The sequence below is a fragment of the Vanacampus margaritifer genome, chromosome 11, assembly GCF_051991255.1.
Source record: "Vanacampus margaritifer isolate UIUO_Vmar chromosome 11, RoL_Vmar_1.0, whole genome shotgun sequence".
NCBI lineage: Eukaryota > Metazoa > Chordata > Actinopteri > Syngnathiformes > Syngnathidae > Vanacampus > Vanacampus margaritifer.
Window position 1 is genome coordinate 2,749,680 of NC_135442.1, and position 19,268 is coordinate 2,768,947.

The 19,268-nt window shown below is 41.9% G+C and overlaps 2 protein-coding genes across 3 annotated transcripts in view; one reads left to right on the plus strand and one right to left on the minus strand.

Moving 5' to 3' along the window:
- Window positions 1-16,164, minus strand: traf3ip1 (TNF receptor-associated factor 3 interacting protein 1). Of its 2 annotated transcripts, XM_077579703.1 has the most exons (16): window positions 15,826-16,164; window positions 13,673-13,741; window positions 13,106-13,267; window positions 12,180-12,305; window positions 11,679-12,095; window positions 11,530-11,601; window positions 11,392-11,412; window positions 10,738-10,825; window positions 10,620-10,640; window positions 10,198-10,264; window positions 9,738-9,830; window positions 9,508-9,631; window positions 8,574-8,610; window positions 8,396-8,469; window positions 2,139-2,353; window positions 1-2,020 (listed from the first exon to the last, which is right to left on the minus strand). In XM_077579703.1, exons 1-16 carry the CDS (start codon window positions 15,946-15,948, stop codon window positions 1,858-1,860), a joined length of 1,872 nt encoding a protein of 623 aa, XP_077435829.1. In that variant the 5' UTR covers window positions 15,949-16,164; the 3' UTR covers window positions 1-1,857. The 2 variants fall into 2 exon arrangements, with proteins under 2 accessions (XP_077435829.1, XP_077435830.1); XM_077579704.1 differs by lacking the exon at window positions 11,392-11,412 and having other exon boundaries at window positions 15,826-16,163.
- LOC144060303 (TRAF3-interacting protein 1-like) overlaps window positions 15,912-19,268 on the plus strand; it is an 8,977-nt gene continuing 5,620 nt past the window's right edge. Inside the window, exons 1-5 of the mRNA XM_077579705.1 lie at window positions 15,912-16,785; window positions 17,244-17,312; window positions 17,378-17,539; window positions 17,642-17,770; window positions 18,795-19,194. Of these exons, the coding sequence (XP_077435831.1) occupies window positions 16,654-16,785; window positions 17,244-17,312; window positions 17,378-17,539; window positions 17,642-17,770; window positions 18,795-19,194 (892 nt within the window). The 5' untranslated portion in view covers window positions 15,912-16,653. The remainder of the gene's footprint in view (window positions 16,786-17,243; window positions 17,313-17,377; window positions 17,540-17,641; window positions 17,771-18,794; window positions 19,195-19,268) is intronic.

Below are 19,268 nucleotides of genomic sequence, written 5' to 3' on the forward strand. Positions count from 1 at the left end.
TTGATTGGAGCCATTTATTATTGGGTTTCACTACAAAAAAACATAAAATTATATGAGCTATAATACAATCTCCACATGTACATAATATACAGTGTAAATAGTTCACAATACGCTTATATACTGTATGTACATAGAACTTAGGATCTAACAAAAGTGAGAACAACAACTTGCAAATGTATTCATCTTTTGGAAATTGGAATATGAGAGGAAGCTGGCGTACTCGGGATAAACTCTGCCAAGCATGTGCAGTGAAAACGAAGACTTGTACATAAACCCACCAATATTTTAGCATTGACACAATTTGTCATTCATTAAATGTGAAACCAGCAGCATCACAAAGATGAGTGGATTTGTATTTACCTCAGTGAACATTCTCATTACTCAGATGTGAGACATGAGATCATTTAGAACACGTTTGAAAACAAAAGGGTGGTGTGTGGGGGGGTAGTAAGCCATCTTTTCAATGAATCCACCACGACGGTGCCCAACCTTCCCCTCAAAACACATTTTACTCATGCGTTAAAAGACTCAAACACTGTTAATTAAAATCAAATGAACATGTTTTTCAAAATGCTACGTTCACTATTTACACATCAAAGTGCAGCTGTGCCTGAAAAGTGGACCCGCAAATGAACGCGACGTGAAGGCGATGGTAAATATTGCTGAGGAAAGGATGACGTTTGGAAGAGAAGATGTCATTAGTGATGAGGTTGAATAACTATTATAAAAACAAAGAAGCATGTTTGAAACGGGACTAAAACTCAGACTAAATGTAAAAAATGGCTGCTAAAATTAACATTAGATGTAATCGATATGTGTGACAGCTTTTGACATGAATATTTATGGAGACGACATTTCGCTTAACATCTTCCCTGCCAGCTAAGCTACTTGGATGTGCACAAGAGAAAGATTCGACATCCAAGAGTCAAAGAGTTTTTCATTTGCTACCAAAATCCAAGTGTAGACATTCAGAAAGGTTGCATGAATGGCAAAAATCGACTTTTTCTAAACATTTTTTCTTAATATTGCTCATCTCTGATTACGCTTGCCTTCTGATGATACGCGCATGCAGTAAATCAAACTTTCAAAACCAAAGATAATTACAGATTTATCACTCAAAGGCACTGCAATAGAAGAGGCAACGTGAACGAGAATAAAATATGACAATATTTGCCAATCTTCATATTTCGTAATTTTGACGACTAATGTTAGAGTCTCTACTGGACGTAAATAATAAAATGTAAGCATCATTACTATAATGATCATGTTTAGAAGTTAGCAGCCACATTTAGTTTTCTGCAATCTTTATTTAAATATTTTATTTTTTAGAGTTTGGCAAAGTGTGTACAAATACCACAGACATGTTAGCGCTGATCATGCTAGTGCTAACAGTTACTGTACCAACAGTTACTCCTAAAAATAGAAGAATTTCAACCAATACAACGCGTGTGTGTTTGACTCCACACTTTTGTTAGCGCACTCTGGTGGTTCAAATGTCAAGGGTAGGGTGCCACATTGTGGTAAAGACAAAGAGAAGAGTTCAAAAACGTTGTTGCTAGATGAGCTAACTGTTAGCCTAGCTGCAATTTTTTTCCACTTTTTATTTTCTGGCAGCATGAAAGCCCTGTGGCGCCATGCTGCCTCTCACAGGTCAGTTATGGTACTACAACAGATGTCTGCGTATACAGAACAGCTTGTCCAGTGTGAAATAGACAAACTTTTTTTCGCTCAACTTTTGACAAAATGCTAAATATTGCACTGAACTAGTTGAGACTATTAACAAGAACATGGAGCTTAACCTCCCAACCACAATGGGATTATTTTTATTTTTTTTAAGACGCTTTAAGATTTCCCACTTCAAGTGGAAGAGGAGATGATACCAGTCAACTTCTTTTGAATCTTTTCTTCATTTCTCAGAATGTTGGACCTCATCGCACAAATTTTGTCCTGGTAATCCTTGATCATTTGGTCGAGTTCGTAAAGTTCCGCCTTAAGAGGTTCTAATGCCCAGTCCGTGGCTCTGCACGAGCATCAACACAAAAAAACAATTCAGTGACATTTCATCATGAGAAAAACAACTTCACACATTCGCATCCATCCACAAACGACCTTTGGCCTCAATCGGCGCGCATACTCACTTCTGCTCCTGCAGCAAAGCCTGCGCGTGCTCCTTGTTTTCCCTCCGCCAGCTCTGCAGCTCGGCTTGCATGGCGTCGATGTCCTCCTGCACGTAGTCCATGATCTTCCCCAACGGCAGCGCGCTCTGACACACCGACTGGATGGACGTGCGCAGGCGCTCCACCTCCCGCGTCACCAAATCCTGCTCCTTCTTCCGGGCCTCCTCGGACACCAGCTTCAGCACACGGGAAAAAAATGGAAAAGGTGTCATTTGCGCGGCTTGATCTGAACATTATTTGTGGCTTTGTGACCCGTGAAAAAGAGTTTGGGAAGATGATGTAACCAGTCGTTTGCTTGAGTGAGATATTAAAGACTCTTTGGGTTGGCGTAAGCGCACTTTGATGCGGATGGCGAGTCCCGATGCCTGCCGGGTACTTCAGAGGTTGCAGGTACGCAAGACCGAAAAAAATAACACATCAAGCATATGCGGCGACATTTTTCACACATCGGCTAATCATCATCTGCGTCAGAAAGAAACGTCTGTTTGGTAACTCAAGACTTTTTTTTTAAGCTTCTTTAAAGCTGCAGCGCCAGACTTTTTTTTTGGTCATTTGGATCAATGCCACTAATGGAGGACAATAAATGACCTCTTCCGGAGATTCCATCTTCTTTTCACCCCACCGGCTTTCCTTCAACACAGGATTAAAATGTTCGAGAATCACATGGCGAGGAGGCGGGGCTAGCCGACGTCATATCAAAGCGGCAGCTCTGCTGATGTAATGCACGGTCCCAGAGACTAGGGGGCGATACAAGATACGCACCCAAGCTTGAAACCATTTTGGAGATGCGAGGAACCCAACAACAACTATGTGTCCTCTAAGTCAATAACATTTAAAGGGGAACCCAGTTTTATTTAATTTTTGACAATAATATGTTTTATGCAGCCCCACTGGTCTAAATATGGCATTCTGGTTAATATTGTGTTAGTGGAATATAAGTAAAGTAGCAAAATCCATCTCAGGGGGCGGCCATTTGTTGACGGAAGATGACATCAATGTTGCTCAGGTCTCAGGTGACAAACAATCACAGCTCAGCTTCAGAAAACAGGTGAGCTGTGATTGGTCGTTGCCTGAGCCGAGCAACTGTGATGTCATCTTCAGTCGATAGCAAGTAGAAAAATGGCTGAGATGGCTTAAAAAAAAGGCTGGATTTTGCTTCATCACTCATATTCCACAAATATAATATGATGTTAAGACTAGTGAGGTCACATACAACATATTATTGTCACGAAAGGTTTCTGGTTGACTTCCACTTTTGAACCGGATTGATTGATGGTGCGAGGTGAAGGTTTTACACTGATGACAAAAAGTCGAGGCACCTCGCTAAACACGCAGCACACGTGAGGATGTTTGCTCAGCTGGGCCCGTCCGAAAGCCTTCACACTGTCCAAAGTGTGCGTGTGTGTCATGAGAAGCCAGACACACACGTCCATGCAGACATAAACACTCATTTGCGCACACACACGCACACACACACACACCTGCGCTCGTAGTTCTTGTTTGGTTTGGTAACTAGCTGTGGCTGCGGGCTTATTTGACTACAGCAGCATTGAGTAACAACTGCCACACTTGCTCCTCCTTTCAAGTTGGACTTGTGGCTCGGGTTCGTGGCGGCGCCGACACCTGCCGCCATGACCTGCCAGCGGACATTGTGCTCGGGACCGACGGCTAAAGGGCGTTTCTTCAATTGCAGAAAATGAAAATGAAAATGAAAAAAAAAAAAGCCCCGCCCACTCAGGAAGAGGGCGAGCTGCTCATGTTTGCTTTATTGAGCTGCCGAGCTTGCAGAACGGACATCAAGATTGTGATATATGGTTTTTTTTTTTTTTTAAAGGGAGGTTGAGTGCGGGGGTGGAAAAGCCTCACCCCCGCGGTCCGCCATCGAGGTGGGTGGCTTTGGACCGGGTGATGAGAACCCTGCAGCTACGCAAACATTGTGGTTGGGCCAGGCTTTTGGTTTGGTCTGCGTAGCGCAGACGATACTCAGGTCTTCATTTCTTTTCATTTGCGACCGCGCGCTGACTTCTTTTGCCAGCCGCACAGTGTGAAAGCATCAACTTCACAAAAAGGTCACTCAGGGTCGACATCAGGAGTGTCTACTTTTGAAATTCTTCATTTGATATTGTTTAAATATATATATATATATATCCAGACTTCCAATCTTGAGGGGACATAATGCTGCACAGCAGAGTGAGGGAAGAGGCGGAGTTTGACAACACTTTATCAGACAGTTCAAGCTTGAAAAGTGTTTAGTTTTGGTGTCAATCTATTCACAACACGTCAGATTGGCCAAATGGGATTCCGTTGACATTAGTAGGGCGGCATACTATATATTATTGGAATAACCATTTTGTTGGCTTGGCTTTCCTTCCCTTTAATAATATTGCATAAAAATAACATGTGGAGACGGAGTAGTTGTATTGATTTGTTTTATTTTTTTTAATTGACCCAATAGTGATAGTATATTATAATTTTTTGAAAAACTGCAATGTGACAGCTTTCTGTTGAAAGTGATAAGGATAATAATTTGGATTTTTTTTTTTAGGATTTTGGGGCGGCTCACAAGTCACGACCCGGTATTACAATAGACTAGATCTGCCACCCTCACACTATTTAATAAAATTTAAAAAAAAATTGTATTTTATTTTCATATGATTTACTGTATCATTATTATATTATCATTTAATTGTTACAGTATTAGCATTTATTTTTAATTTGTTTATTTTTATTATCATCATCATCATTAATGCCAGTGGTGTCACGACCCCAAACGTTTTCTTTCTTAATAGTGTTGGGGGCTTTTAATGGTGCTAAAATAATGGACAGCTGTCCACAAAAGGCCCCCGGGCCATAGTTTGGACACATGTAGTCTAATTTTCCCCATTTCACAGGACAATATTTTAAAATGTCTCACACTACATGGACAGGGAAAAGTGGATTGCTGTTGGCATGTCTGGCCTTCATTTCAAGTGTTTTGGCACACAAATCAACTACACTTTTGAAATCAGATGTCAACTTGTCACATGGCAAATCCAAGTAAGTGTCGCAACTAGTAACTTTTCCTGATGTGCCGTACGCTCGGCTATGACATCAAAATCCGTTCAGAACCACCACAAATTTTTACAACTAGCTTTTCCCCTCCACCATGAACGGCAAAAGGACAAAAACAAAACTGGCAACGAGCATGTGACCAAATCCCGTCTTTAGCGTCAAAAAGAAATAAGATGATTAATTCAACTCTATTTCCTTTTGTGTTCCACCAATAGAAAAAGGTCAGCCCCTCCATGTTTACGAGGCGCTGCAGAGCAGAATATTTATTTTCTTGCCAAGTATTCCGGCCGCTCTCCGCTCGCTCACTCAACAGCCTCCCATTTGTGTGCCACGCCGTTTATTTATATGTTACAAACCTTCATCAAGCCAAATTTGAACGCGGGGGGGAGCGAGTACACAAAATTCTTATGAAAACGCAGCTGCTGCGAGGGGCAAATTCTGTGTAAATAAAAAGGAGAAGTATGTTGAATAAATACACAATGCTGCCAACGGGGTCAAGGCTCGGCCAAGGCCTCCATACGTCTTGTGACTTAATTGCGCCGGCGTAATTAAATTAGCGCCAAAGGTACGATCCTGTCAAGCGCCGACTGCATTTTAATGAAAGACACAAACGTCAGCGTTTCTGTTGCGAAGTCTGCCGAGCAGTCGCTGAGTCCCGTTTCGTGAATCGTGGCAGCTGAAATTTCAAACCTGACTTACAACATGGAATGAGCAAGTTCAATATTTACGTTTTTCAGGCGGTGATTACGCGAGGAAAAATGACTCCATCCAGCTGACCCGGCTGCACTTTCATGTCAGGAAGGAAGTCATTTCAGTTCTTTACGCAGCCGACCCAAAATGGAACCGACGTGCGCACATACCTGCTCCGCAACTATCTTTGGAAACCGCACAGGATCGTCTGCGATGTGTGTTTTGAGAAGCTTGAATTCGGACAATTAGTAGAAACCCTACAAGGTTATTTCACATTTAACAAAAGGCCTTTTCTATTTCGGGTACGAAAAAAAAATGGGCTGGTTGGAATTTATTTCATCTCAAATGGACTTGATGCTCGTTGGTGGCGTGTTTTATGACGGATGATGTCAGAGACGGTGGTCGAGGTCCTCTCTACATGAACGACAGACCAAAACAGTCGAGCCATCGGTGTTAGGGGTGGGCTAGACGGGGACGAGGGGAAAGTGCGCTTCAGTGGAGAGGACCACCCACAGAACATGACCAAACGCAGACAAAACTCGCACGTGTACAACAACAATGAAATAATGCTGACGGCGGCGTTAGTCCAGACAATCATGCAGAAATATACTTTTTTTTCTTCTTTTTTTTTTTTTTTTAACACCAGCATGACTAACAACTAGACTGACAGAAACAAAACTTTTCACTAAGAGGACACTTGCCTTGAAATTGTGGTACCAGTCGCAATTACACAGTGTACTTCACCTCTTTGGTCACCCTAGTTTAGCCGCTATGCTACTCCACAATCTGGACCAGCGCGAATATGAGATTATCAGTCTGAAAGATTAGCTTCCGTTTTTTCTGATAAATCAGCCAACTGACAGACGAGATGCCAAAAAACGGATTAGCGATCAGGTTGGGCAACAGGAACCATTCATCGAGTAGAACCGGGACAAGCATTCCGGTTCTCCTTTTAACTCATTCACTGGCAGCCATTTTCACTGAAGCAAGCCCCTTCACTCCTGGCTGCTTTACAGGATTTCGACTGATTTTGCAAGGCCCACAGAATGTTGTGTTCTATTGCTATAAAAACATGGAACCTACCCAAAGAAAGATTAGAGTCTCTGTTGAAAACACTGTGGAAAAGAGCTTTTTGCAACATGGACCGGTTGCTCTCATACTCTGCTGCCACCTGCTGGCCGTTTTTGTAATAACTACCATTGCTTCAAGCATTCTCTTCAGGTCAGAGGCTGCATCAAAGCCCTCTGTAGGCTCTAGCATTAAAAACGTATAAATACGTTTGTGGGACCATGGTAATATTTAAAATAGAATGTATTTATAAGTTATTGGGAGCAAATGAGCTTAATCAGTGCGAAATTTTGATTGCTAGTTAGCTACGCGGAAGAAGCCCCAAAGAAGGAGAACCGTCCAGCTGCCAAGCCGTGGCCCGGCCCGTATTTTCTTTCTGAAGAAAAATAACACTAGGTTAGCCCATCAATCGTTTAAAAGTAACTGCTGCATTATTTTTTCTTGAGGCTCTAAAAAATAAAATATTATTATTATTTATTTATAAGTATGTATGATTTGTCCAAAAATAACTCATTAGCTCCCTCATCTTTTTTTTTTTTTTTTTGAAGAATCCGAATCGAGAATCGTTAGGACCCTGAAAATTCAAATGATGCCCAACCCGAATTAGCAATTATTTGACTGAGACCCAGAGGTCAATTTCAGGCTAGCGAAATCCCTCACACACCTCCGTCACGCACGTATACCTCTCGTACACACAAATCTCTCACCTACACCCAAAGACGTGAACTTTCAACCTACACACTTTTTGTGGGACGAGGTTTCAAGACCCATAATCTTTTTGTCGCACCTCTGGTGGGCGTGTACGTTTCAACATTTCACACTTTTCCACACACTGTTATTGCATAACAGTTAGTTTGAAGTTATATATGCAACCACCCACCTCGACGTCTTATTTTGAGCGCTAAGACACATCGCTACTGTCAAAACAACACGAAAATGTGTCCACTCGTATGCGAAGGGCGAATAAATCCCCGACATGGATTACGAAACTCGAGGCCGAGTTGTCAAGATATTTGATCACGTCTTTATATTTGTGAAGATCTTGAGCGAGCGCAGAGCTTCTTTCGCTCCAGACATCTTGATGTGTGCATCAGTTGTGTGTGTGTGGTCTGCGCAAAGCCACACTTGCTCGTCAGGATATTGGACCTTCGGCTTGGGTGAAGGGGAACATTTTTGTGGTTTCAAGGCAGCTTAATTGCACCTCCGCACTGACTTTGTTTACATCTCCTCGCTGATAATAACCAGGGTTGCACGGCACATTTCAAAGCGGCCCACGCAATTACCATTCGGAGACATTTCGCAAATGTCTGATTGAAGTCATTGATAGGCCTACCGGTGCCCCTGTCACACATTTATGGGTTCAAGGGGGCCCTCTAGTGGGCAAGAGAGGAAACGTAAGAATATGGTACCTCTTTAGTTTTGATGGAGGATGGTGACGGTTCGTAGTCTTTTTTGGTCTCAAGGATCTTTTTGACGAGGCCACCTGCATTCATGGAAACGTTCACGCACCATAAGACAACATTCCTTCATGAGAATTTTTTTTTTTTTTATGGACAGAAACACACAAAGAGGAAAAGATGAGCGTACCATGTTCCTCATCACAGGTGAGGTCTTGCGCAGATTCCTGGAACAGAAAAAAACAACATTAATGTTAACAACATTAATTCAAGTGTTACCCAAGGTTATTTTAATGAAAAAAAAAATGAAACTAAAATTCAAAAAACAATTTAGTCCAAGATAAAATGAAAATGCTTAAAAAAAAATAAAAAATAAAAATAAAAAAACTAACTAAAACTACATTTTATGTTTACAAAACTAACTAAAATTATTTAATTATAGCAAAAATTCGTTTTAGTCTTTGGTAATTAATTTAATACATGAGCCGTTGTTGATGATGTTAAATGTGATCTTAAACATGTTTATTTCTATATTAACCGGAATAAGGATGTTTGAAAGTGTGTCACACAGAAGTGACGTCATCCAGCAGCAGCCAATAAAAAAGCATCTTCAGATGACGTCGCTCCGAGGCGGCAAATTTGCCTGCTTGACTTTTGGCTCTAATGGCTCGGCTCGGCTCGCCTGCTTTTTCATTTAACTCAGCCGAAATGCAAAGCTAGGTAAGACGTGTTACTTTTTTAAAATGTTTTATGGTGTTTATTAAATATTGCGCACAAGTAATACACTTTTTAAAAAAAGAAGAAAAAAACTAATGCTCAAACTAAAACTAAGCATTTTTTTTTAAACTAACAAACAACCACCCTGAAAACGAATTTAAAACTAACTAAATTTAAAAAACAAAAATGAAAATGGAAATAAAAACTAACTAAAACGAAAATTCCAAAACTATAATCACCCTGGTGTTAACACGTGCGCCAGGAAATGCCATTTCGATTGTGGGGAGAAAGTGTGAGACAACACGGCATTTTTGATTGGCTGTTTACATCTCATCGCTCAATAATCTTTGACTTCAGGCTCATTGAAGACTAAATTGTCTAAATCAATTGTTATTATCATGACCGACCTTCCCATGAGCATCTGCAGGTTCCGGGGCCGCCTCGGCCACAAGGAACTGCTCGTCTTCCTCATCTTCATCGTCAGACGGCTTCTTCCCTTCTCTGATGACTGACGACTTTGCACTTGAAAGCCTGCGAGAGACATCAAGCGAGTCCATATTGTTGCCGCAACGTCACCAGCAGCGTGCAAGTCTTGTCGTCCATGAACGAGCCCCGAATGAATATGTCGAGGGGTCACCTCTCCGCTGGGACCCCTTCGGTGAAGCTCTCCTGTTTCTTGACTGGAGGCGGAGCCGGACGAGCGCTGCTGGGCCGCGTCGTTCGCTTGTTGCTGCACAACGAAATCAGCATGAATTCATTACGTCGATTATTTCCGAAATATGAAACTTTGTGACAGCGACAAGGAGAGCAACGATGAACGATCGCATTTGTAACAAAATCACAAATGGATTTCACATTTGATTTTTTAAAAAAGGACAGATCTTTTGTAGATGGGCAAAAAAGAAGACATGCAAAATGTTATTATATAAGAATTTATTTGTCAAGTTTTTGATTGTTGTATACAATAAATTGCAAAAACTTTTGAGTTGTTTTAAATGTAAAAAAATATATAATGAATACAACTGCTACATTTTGGTACCTCGTTTAAAAAAAAAAAAATCGCAACCAAGTACCAATTAAGTGTTGTTGCTACAGACCTGGAGTTAATTTCCGATGGAAACGAGGCACCTGCAGCATCGCCACCTTCCTTGGGAGGGTCCGCATCTGTGAAAAGTCAATGTTGTGCTGTTTAGTTCGCCACGTGACCAATATTGGCAATATGCACACATTTCCTTCGGGGACGAACATATTCGGATTTTGGGGGAAGGGACATTTTTGTAGTTGGACTTTTGAGACATTGCTTGCTGGGGAATCACAAATAAATTAACATGACAACCACATGATTGATTTAACAACGTTCATCTTTAACCATTTTGTGAGACTGGACCTAATCTAGTTTCCCAATATTTTGCTAATGTTTAATGATCAAACGATAACGTATCTAATTGACCATAAGACGAGTGTTGTCTTAATTGCTGCTCACCGCATTTGAGTCTGCTCCTAAAATAGAAGCACTTACCAGCATCGCCGTCAGATTCATCTGTAGACAGACAAAGAGAGAAAGATTGCTTACACCGACTTGGAAAAAAGTAAGTCCTTTCAAAATAAAATGTGTCTTGTGAGGGGACATGGCTTACCCTGTCCTGCAATCCGAGGTTTCCTCCTTTGACCTTTGGCAGACGACGGCCGAGGTATTCGTGCCGGACTGTCCGACTGGGACGAGGTCTACAGAAAACACAAAGAAATATCTTTACAGCATGTGGAACTCCGCTTGTGTTTCCTATTTATTTATTTTTTAGAGAGAGAAGGGTAAGGAAACAAATAATATAAAACGTCTTATTATTATTATTTCACGTATTTAAAAAAAATCAGGAAGTAAAAAGAAAAACTAGTATGTATAAATAAAAAAATCATTTTGTTGATTTGTTCTCTTTTTATTTTATATGTATGCCATTTTTTAAATTACACAGCAGCAATTTATTATTATTTTTTAAATCAAGATTTCAGGATCGGTCATTTTGGCCCTCATCATAACAGGCGGGTTAAAAATAACGTGTTACTTCATTGAGTGACATCTTAGTTACCCGCTTTTCAACTTCCTCTGCAGGACGGACATGCAAAGAGCACAAGTTAAGACAAATGGTGCTAAAGTTTCCAAACGAACAGCAGCAATTACATCTGCCGCTGCAATTGTTGTGATCACTTCAGCGGCAGATCGGCTCGAGGTCCGAATAGAAACACCAACTCGGGCCTACAATCGCTAAACATGATTGTGCTACAGGACTGAATACCTCATCAGCTGGCTCGGGTTCCTTGCAAGAACATGACGAGGAGCAATGAAAAGAAAACATTTTACTAACAACATCAAATATAAATATTAATTTAAATATAATATAAATGTAAATATATATGCAAAGGACAGAACTTACAGCTGGTTCAGGTTTGTCTGTTTTTCTGGGCTCGTCCTCTGTGGATTTTTGTTGTACTTCCGATAATCTATCCTGGGTACGAAGACATTTATTTTCATATTCAAAAAAACATGGATACCACTTGAAAAAACGTTGTTTCCGTGACGTACCTTGTCATTACTGTCTCTGTCTTTACTTCTGTTCTTGTCTTGGCTCTCCTTGCGCTTTTCTGCCTCTTTGTCTCGTTCTCGCCGTTTGTCTTTGCTTCTTTCCGGGTCCCTGCGCGAATCTCTTTCTCTCATTCGGTCTCGGTCTCGACTCTTGTCTTGATCTCTTCCGAGGTCTTTTTTGTCCTTCTCCTTGTCTTTGTCTCTCCCTTTGTCTTTGTCCCTGTCTCGCGTTGGCTCGCGGCTCTTGTCCCGGTCCCCGCCCTTGGCGTGTTCCTGTTCACGGCTCTGGTTCTTGCCGGGACGTTCCCGATCGTGGCGCTGATCTGGCTCGCCATCTCGTCGCCGTCTTTCCCGATCTCTGGGCTGGTGCGGGTCCTTGTCTTCTCTGCTGCCACTGCGCTCGATCCTCTTCTTCTCCTGAATTAGTACAAAACAACGTTAATAAGAACGAACGAATGACAATTTGATTTACTAGATGTCCATTTTTATTAATTTTTTTACTTCTCTTTCCGATTGCTGGTGCTCACGTCCTCGATTTTCTTTGTCTTGGGACTTGGACGTGGCCTTGGTTTTCAAGTCTACCTTCTCTCCGGAAAGTACTCGTTTCACTGCCTCCTCACTGGATAGCTTTGGATCAAATATTTGTCATTCTTTCGATATGAAACAAGACTCAAATTCCATACGAGAAAAACCTGATCTACAGGGACTCGTCTCCATTACAGACATTAAGTACAAACAACTAGCTGTCGTTATTCCCTGGGTGCCAAATCATCTACTTGTCCACACACTCATGGGTACAATTAAACGACTTCATCGCTCTCCCCACAGGCAATTTTGTCCAAAACATTCACACGCTGAATCATTCAGGGATGTGATTTGACCAAAGTGAAATTATCTGAAAATTTAGCCGGGGGTCTGGGGGCCGCTGGCACCCAGCTAGGTCCAGGAGCTCATGGGTTTTCTGTGTTTTTAAGTACTTTCAATGCACTCACATGACAAAGAAATAGACAAAACAACAGCATACATTTTCAATGTATATTGAACTATCCCATATAAAATGGCAGTTTTAGTCAACTCAAAATCAGTCACATTCAAAAACATTGGACTGCCTTTGCTTTTAAAAACTATCACTGAGAATATCATCATATCTAACTAATGTGATTACTAAGTTAACACATAAATAATGTTGAGGGGTTCAAATTTCATGAACAAATAATTGTATCATGACCAAATGAAAAGTAACTCATATTAGAGCATACCACAAATGTCTTTGTTATAGCAGAAGATGTTATCTGTCGGAGTCATGTGCATACACAATGAACTACAAAAAAAAATTAAAAAAAATCTTTTTTTGGGGGGGGGATAAAAAAGCGGAATTCCGCGAATTAGCGGAAAAATCACATCCCTGATCATTTGAATGAACAAACCTTATTGAGGCAGCACTTGGCAATAGCCTGCAGCAGCTCATTGGTTTTCTCGGGCTCGTGGCCAGCCACGATCCGTGCCGGCTTTGCGGCAAGGGGCTCCCCGCTGACGAGGATCACGACATCGATGGCTTTCTGAAGGAAGGCTATCTTTGTCTCTTTGTCCTAGAAGACATGAAAATGAAACACCAAATCAGTGGTCAACAAGAGTGAGAGGTAGAGTGAGGTCAACTGCTTCAAGTTTGCTGTTGAGTGAGTCAAGGTCAAGATATTGAGTTTCAACTGCGTGTAACATCGGCCGACTCGGCCAACTGCGTCAACACATAAACTCTGAAGAGACACCGTTTGCATGCAACGCGAGAATCGCCTTTGTTCAGTGGATCACTTTATCTACTAGTGAGTCAAATGTTCAGCCAGAAGGCTTCAAGCTTGCTTGCCCACAAACAAAATCCGAGTGACACTTTATGGAATATGTGACCGACCATCAGCAACGGGACTCAAAGAACAGAATTTTGTGAGAGAGAAAAAATGGAAGTTTGGGGATACACAAAGTAAGGAAGGCAACCTTACCTTTACGTTATCCGACTTCAATTCACTGTCTTTGTACAGTCCTTTCATGAAACCAGTTGTTCTGATGATCTGAAAGTGAAGAGAATAGATAAAAAGCAGCCTTGAGTCGCAGTCACCATTGGAGTATTTTGACAGAGAACTTTTATTAAGACTACGTCGCAGCCGATCAAACGTGCAAAATTAGCTCTTTTATAAAATAGAAATCGGTGTGGATAATGAAATTCAACCTCCCCCAAAAATAAACAAAATCAGCAATTTTTTTTGCCCATTTTCCTTTGTTGTAGTTAAAGAAATACAGTAGGCCAAAGTACTCTTAAAAACAGTCACATTTAATGCCTGCAATTCACTTTTTTTTTTGTAAGCATTAAGAAACCATAAAACCGTTATTTTAATCATCACACATTTTTTTTAATAAATCGTCTGATTAATTGAATCTGAATTTTAGCCAAAAAATAACATATTGGTCAGGCCTAATTAAGTCACCTGGGAACCCTTTAAATGGCTTAATATGACTCATTTCAAAGACCTGCAAAGGCTGACACATTGTGCTTCATCAAATATGCATGCACGCAAGGTGAAATACAACACACCAACAACACACCAACTACCTGAAGAAGAGTGTTGGTGTCTCCATTTAGGACTGGAAACTTCAATTACTGTACTTAACTTGACACCGTTCTTACGTGCCATTACATCCTGGGAAATCTTTGCATCTGCTGGTCCACATTTGGAAACTGGAGATATGCGTGCTAACACCAATAGCTCTGTTCTACATGAATTGACTAGGTACACTCTCAAAGTCCAAGACAAGGAACGCAAAAGTGAACACCATTAAAAAAAAACAAAAAAAAAAAAACAGTTTTGACTGTTTTAACAACACAAGTCAGTCAAAATTGAGGAGATACTATTTTGCTTGTATTAAAGTCTCAAACATCCATCCATGAATCAGCCTTGCATGTTGCAGTGGCCAGTTTGGCTGCAGTTCGTGCATTACTTTTTTGCATTGGTGAAAATAACAGTATCATCAGTGCACATTTGCATGTTGACATCTGTACATAGTTGTGGCAGGTCATTTATAAAACAAAATAAGTCCCAAAATAGAGCCTTGAGGGATGCCAGCTGTGCTGATATACGTCACTAATGGTATGGTGGCAAATTGGCCTGACTTCAGGTAGGCAGTCTGTAAAGGAGTTGCAACCAGTTCAAGGTGTAGTCCACCTTTCGCGATACACTCCAGCAACTTAGCATTCTGAACATGGATTGATGGAATTTTGAAAAAGTTTGATGCAGCGTATGTGCTTCCAAACTACAAATAGTTTTGGTTGCTTTACATTTTAATTGATTACACCTAGATTGTTTCTAACTGCTTTGACAAAAGTTTTTCCCGAGGAGGAAGCACTTATTTTCACATTATTTCCAAACAAGTACTTCCATTTAAAAAAAACAAACGAAAACACAACTTGCTGGGGGGGGGGCAAAGTTTCCAAGCGTGTTTTTTTTGTATGTTTTTGCTTCTTTTATGGCAGTGGACATTTAGTCGTGACTATGCCACGAGCTGGTACACATTCAATGGCGCAGAATTTGTACCTGTCGTTCTCGCCCGATTCACGGCAAAATTGCGCGCGCAGGCAGTTGCTGGTCTCGGCCAATTATCCACTTTATTTTTCTATTGCCGATGGTTTGCCGGTGAACTATATGGCAAAGGCGTTTCTAATAAACAGTAAAGATGACATTTTGGACGACCGCCACCCTTCCATCCTCTTGATGCAGAATTTTCAAGCATTTGGCAGAGATCGACACGGAAGCGCATCTAGTAACGCTTGACGACAGCGCTGTTTGCGTTGTGTCAATGGCAACAGGGCGACAAAACCCAACGCCCAAATACTCGGACTAATTGTCGCTTTGTTTGCCGCAGAAGTATCGACTCATCCCACGGAGATTTTCCCAACAATAAAATGCTGCATCTTGACGTGTAGTTTCGCCATTGCTAGCGAATTAAAATGGCTAAGCGGTACTGCTAGCGAGCTAATACTTTTCGCTAAGCTCGCGAGCAGACGAGCTCAGTTTGGTTTAAGCTCGCCATGATCAGATATGCAAATCAATTGAGCACAAATGCCACATTTCGCAAATGATCATGACAGCAACCGTCTCACCTCACTGAAGACGTCGTGCAGGTATCGAAACGGTGGTTTGCTGAGCAGTTTTTCAGTCAGCGGTGGTTTCTTGATCACCTTTCCGAGCGCGTCTTGTGTCTTTTTAACAACTGCCGCATTCATTTCAGCAGTTTTTTAAGGAGAGAAAAAAAAGGAAAATAAAAGTAGCGCAGACAGAAATCAAACCGGGTCGCTTCTGTTTAATACCAAGCAGGCTAAAAATTCGCGCTTGCGTATTTGGGAGGAAGAAGCGTACGCGTTCCTTTTCTTCTTCTAACTAACTTTTCAGTAGTTTGGATCTTCAAAGGCTGCCCACACTGCCACCTGCCGCTACCAATGGCAAATGCAATACAGTAACGGTCATTCGCTTTTGTGGTTTCATTTCGTAATAATATATGATAATACATTATTTTCAAATATACTACATACGAAATAAATAATTTGTTTAAAAAGGTGAAAACATAAATTCAAATTGGAAACAAATAATATAAAACGTAGGTAATAATAAATAAATGTAGTACGTGTATATACATTGCAGTTATTTTAAGCATATTCACCTGACTTCCACGAGGCCGTGTTCGGGCAATTGAGCCCATAAGTGATTAATGATTACATTAATTACTTTTCCCCCCTAATGAAAAATGATATGTTATACATGGACAAATTGGCATTATCCAATGTGGATTATGACGTATTCGCCGTGTGCAGTGTGACGTCACCAAGACAGCAACGTGACGAAAACAAGTCGAAATAATTCTTTTCACTGGCTCTTCGGCAGTTTGTGCATTGCTAAAGTGACCCCAAAAAAGACACACACAAAAGAGCGAAATGGCGGCCGTGAACGTTCTAATTATCAAAAAGACGCAATGCACGTTGGGCAAAGTGATAAAGAAACCGGCTCTCACTGAAAAACTGCTCAGCAAACCGCCATTTCGATACCTGCACGACATCTTTACTGAGGTGAGACCTAAATGCAGCGTAAGTAATGTTGAAAGCCATTAGGAAACTAACAGGCAGCCAAAATAGAAGTCAAATGTACATTTGTTTATGATATCATCGCAAACTATAAAGGCCTTCCGTGTTTGTGCTTAATAATTCCTGTTGGAAAACGTATTTACTTTGTTTTCTTTACTAACTGCAGCACAGTATGGTGTTTAAACACGAAACAACCAATAGGTGGCGCTGCTACTTTGTATAAGACTGGAAGGAGTGCAGACATTGAAACCGTTTGTTCACAATAGGCCATTTCTGAATGACAAATGTTTGGCCACTATCTTGTAATGGCAGCCATGATTTTTCCCCAACAGCAAAATGGCAGCGTTTTATTCATAAAGTTGTTGAAAAGTCAAATACAACTCTTTCCATGATGATCAGCAATGTATGGCACCATTTTGATACTTTCCCTCCAACTTCACCAGATCATCAGAACCACTGGCTTTATGAAAGGCTTGTACAAAGAGAATGAATTGAAGTCAGAGTGTATAAAGGTAAGTTGGAGAAAAATCAACAAAACTTCTTGGCGGATGTTAAACGAGCGTTTTGACACTTGTAGGACAAAGACATGAAGATGGCGTTCCTTCAGAAAGCAATCGACGTCGTGTCACTGGTTACTGGTGAGCCCCTTGCGGTCCGACCGGCGCATATCGTCGCCGGTCATGAACCCGAGAAGACCAACGAGCTCCTGCAAGCGATTGCCAAGTGCTGCCTCGCCAAGGTTGCTCTCCGCTGGCGCTTCTAGTCTTCATGTCCCGAAAATGTCCAATGTGAGACCTTCGTGGTTCCTGCCGATGTTGAGATGTCTTCACTTGTTGCTCAGATGTCCAGTAAGGAGGCCGTGAAGAGAATTCTTGCTGGAGAAAGGCAGGAAGTGAAGGCCAAGGACGGCGCGCTCAAATATCACGTCAAGGACGCCGCGGAAGGACGCCAGCTACATCCCGACAGAGAGGTCAGGCGCTCTCTCGCTCTTGCTCTTTATCCCACACTCTCTTCCTTCTTTCCATCCCTCCCCCTCTTTTTCTCTCTCACAATCCAACTCTCACTCCCTCTTTCCCTCTCTCTTTTCTCCCACACATTCTCTACCTCTCTTGCTCTTATTCTCTTCCTTCTTTCCATCTCTCTCCCTTTTCTTTCTCACAATTCAACTCTCTCTCTTTTGCTCCCTCTTTCCCTCCCTCTCTTCTACTACACTTTCTCTCCTTCTATTGCTCCTTATCCCGAACTGTCTTCCTTCTTTCCATCTCTCTCCCTCTTTTTCTCTCTCACACTCCAACTCTCCCTCTTCTGCCTCTCTCTCTCTCTCCCTCTCTTTTCTCCCACACATTCTCTACCTCTCTTGCTCTTATTCTCTTCCTTCTTTCCATCTCTCTCCCTCTCTCTCTCTCTTCTGTCTGTCTCTTTCTCTCGCTCCCTCTCTCCCCCCACACTTTCTCTCCCTCTCTTGCTCTTATTCTCTTCCTTCTTTCCATCTCTCTCCCTTTTTCTTTCTCACAATTCAACTCTCTCTCCTTTGCTCCCTCTTTCCCTCCCTCTCTTCTCCCACACTTTCTCTCCTTCTACTGCTCCTTATCCCGAACTCTCTTCCTTCTTTCCATCTCTCTCCCTCTTTTTCTCTCTCACATTCCAACTCTCTCTCTCTCTTCTGTCTGTCTCTTTCTCTCGCTCCCTCTCTCCCCCCACACTTTCTCTCCCTCTCTTGCTCTTATTCTCTTCCTTCTTTTTTACTACAGCTGACACAGTTTATAGCATCCACGCCATTTTTTTTTTTGACAGTTAAAAAATCTCACCAGGCACCCACGGCAATCACGGCCTATGCCGTTTGCCCATCATGTCCCGCCGCATTATCTCACGCTCATCCCGTTTGATCCGAGGTGGTCCGAAATAGGGCTGCTGCGGCCCAACACGGAAAACATCATTAAAAACGCAGCCTGAGCAATCGATCCTTTTCATGCGCGTGTTTTGAACGATTCCAGGAGAAGAAGACGACGGAGCAGAGCGAGAGCAGGCTCGAGAAGGAGCCCGAGCCGACCAGAGCGCAGGAGAGGCACCGTCGAGACGCCGAGAGGGAACAGCGCCACGACAAGGAGAGTTCTTCCAAGAACCAGCGGCGAGAACCCGACCCCGCGAAAGATGGCGAGCAAGAAGACAAAAGTGGCGAGAGAGAGCGAGACAAGGAGAAAGACAAGACGCAAGGCAACGAAAGGGAGAAAGTTCAAGCCAAGGAAAGCAACAAGATAAGAGAGAAAGAGAGGGAAAAATTGAAAAGCGCAGAGAGCGAGAGACACAAGCCGTCTTTGTCACGCACCAGCAGTCCGGCAAGAACAAGTCAGCCATCTTCTGCCAAAGGGCAAAGAAGGAAAAACACCTTTGGAGGTACATTTTTGCATTCCCCTCAAATAGATGGAAATGTATGCTAATATTAACCTCATTTTCTCGGCTGAGAATGG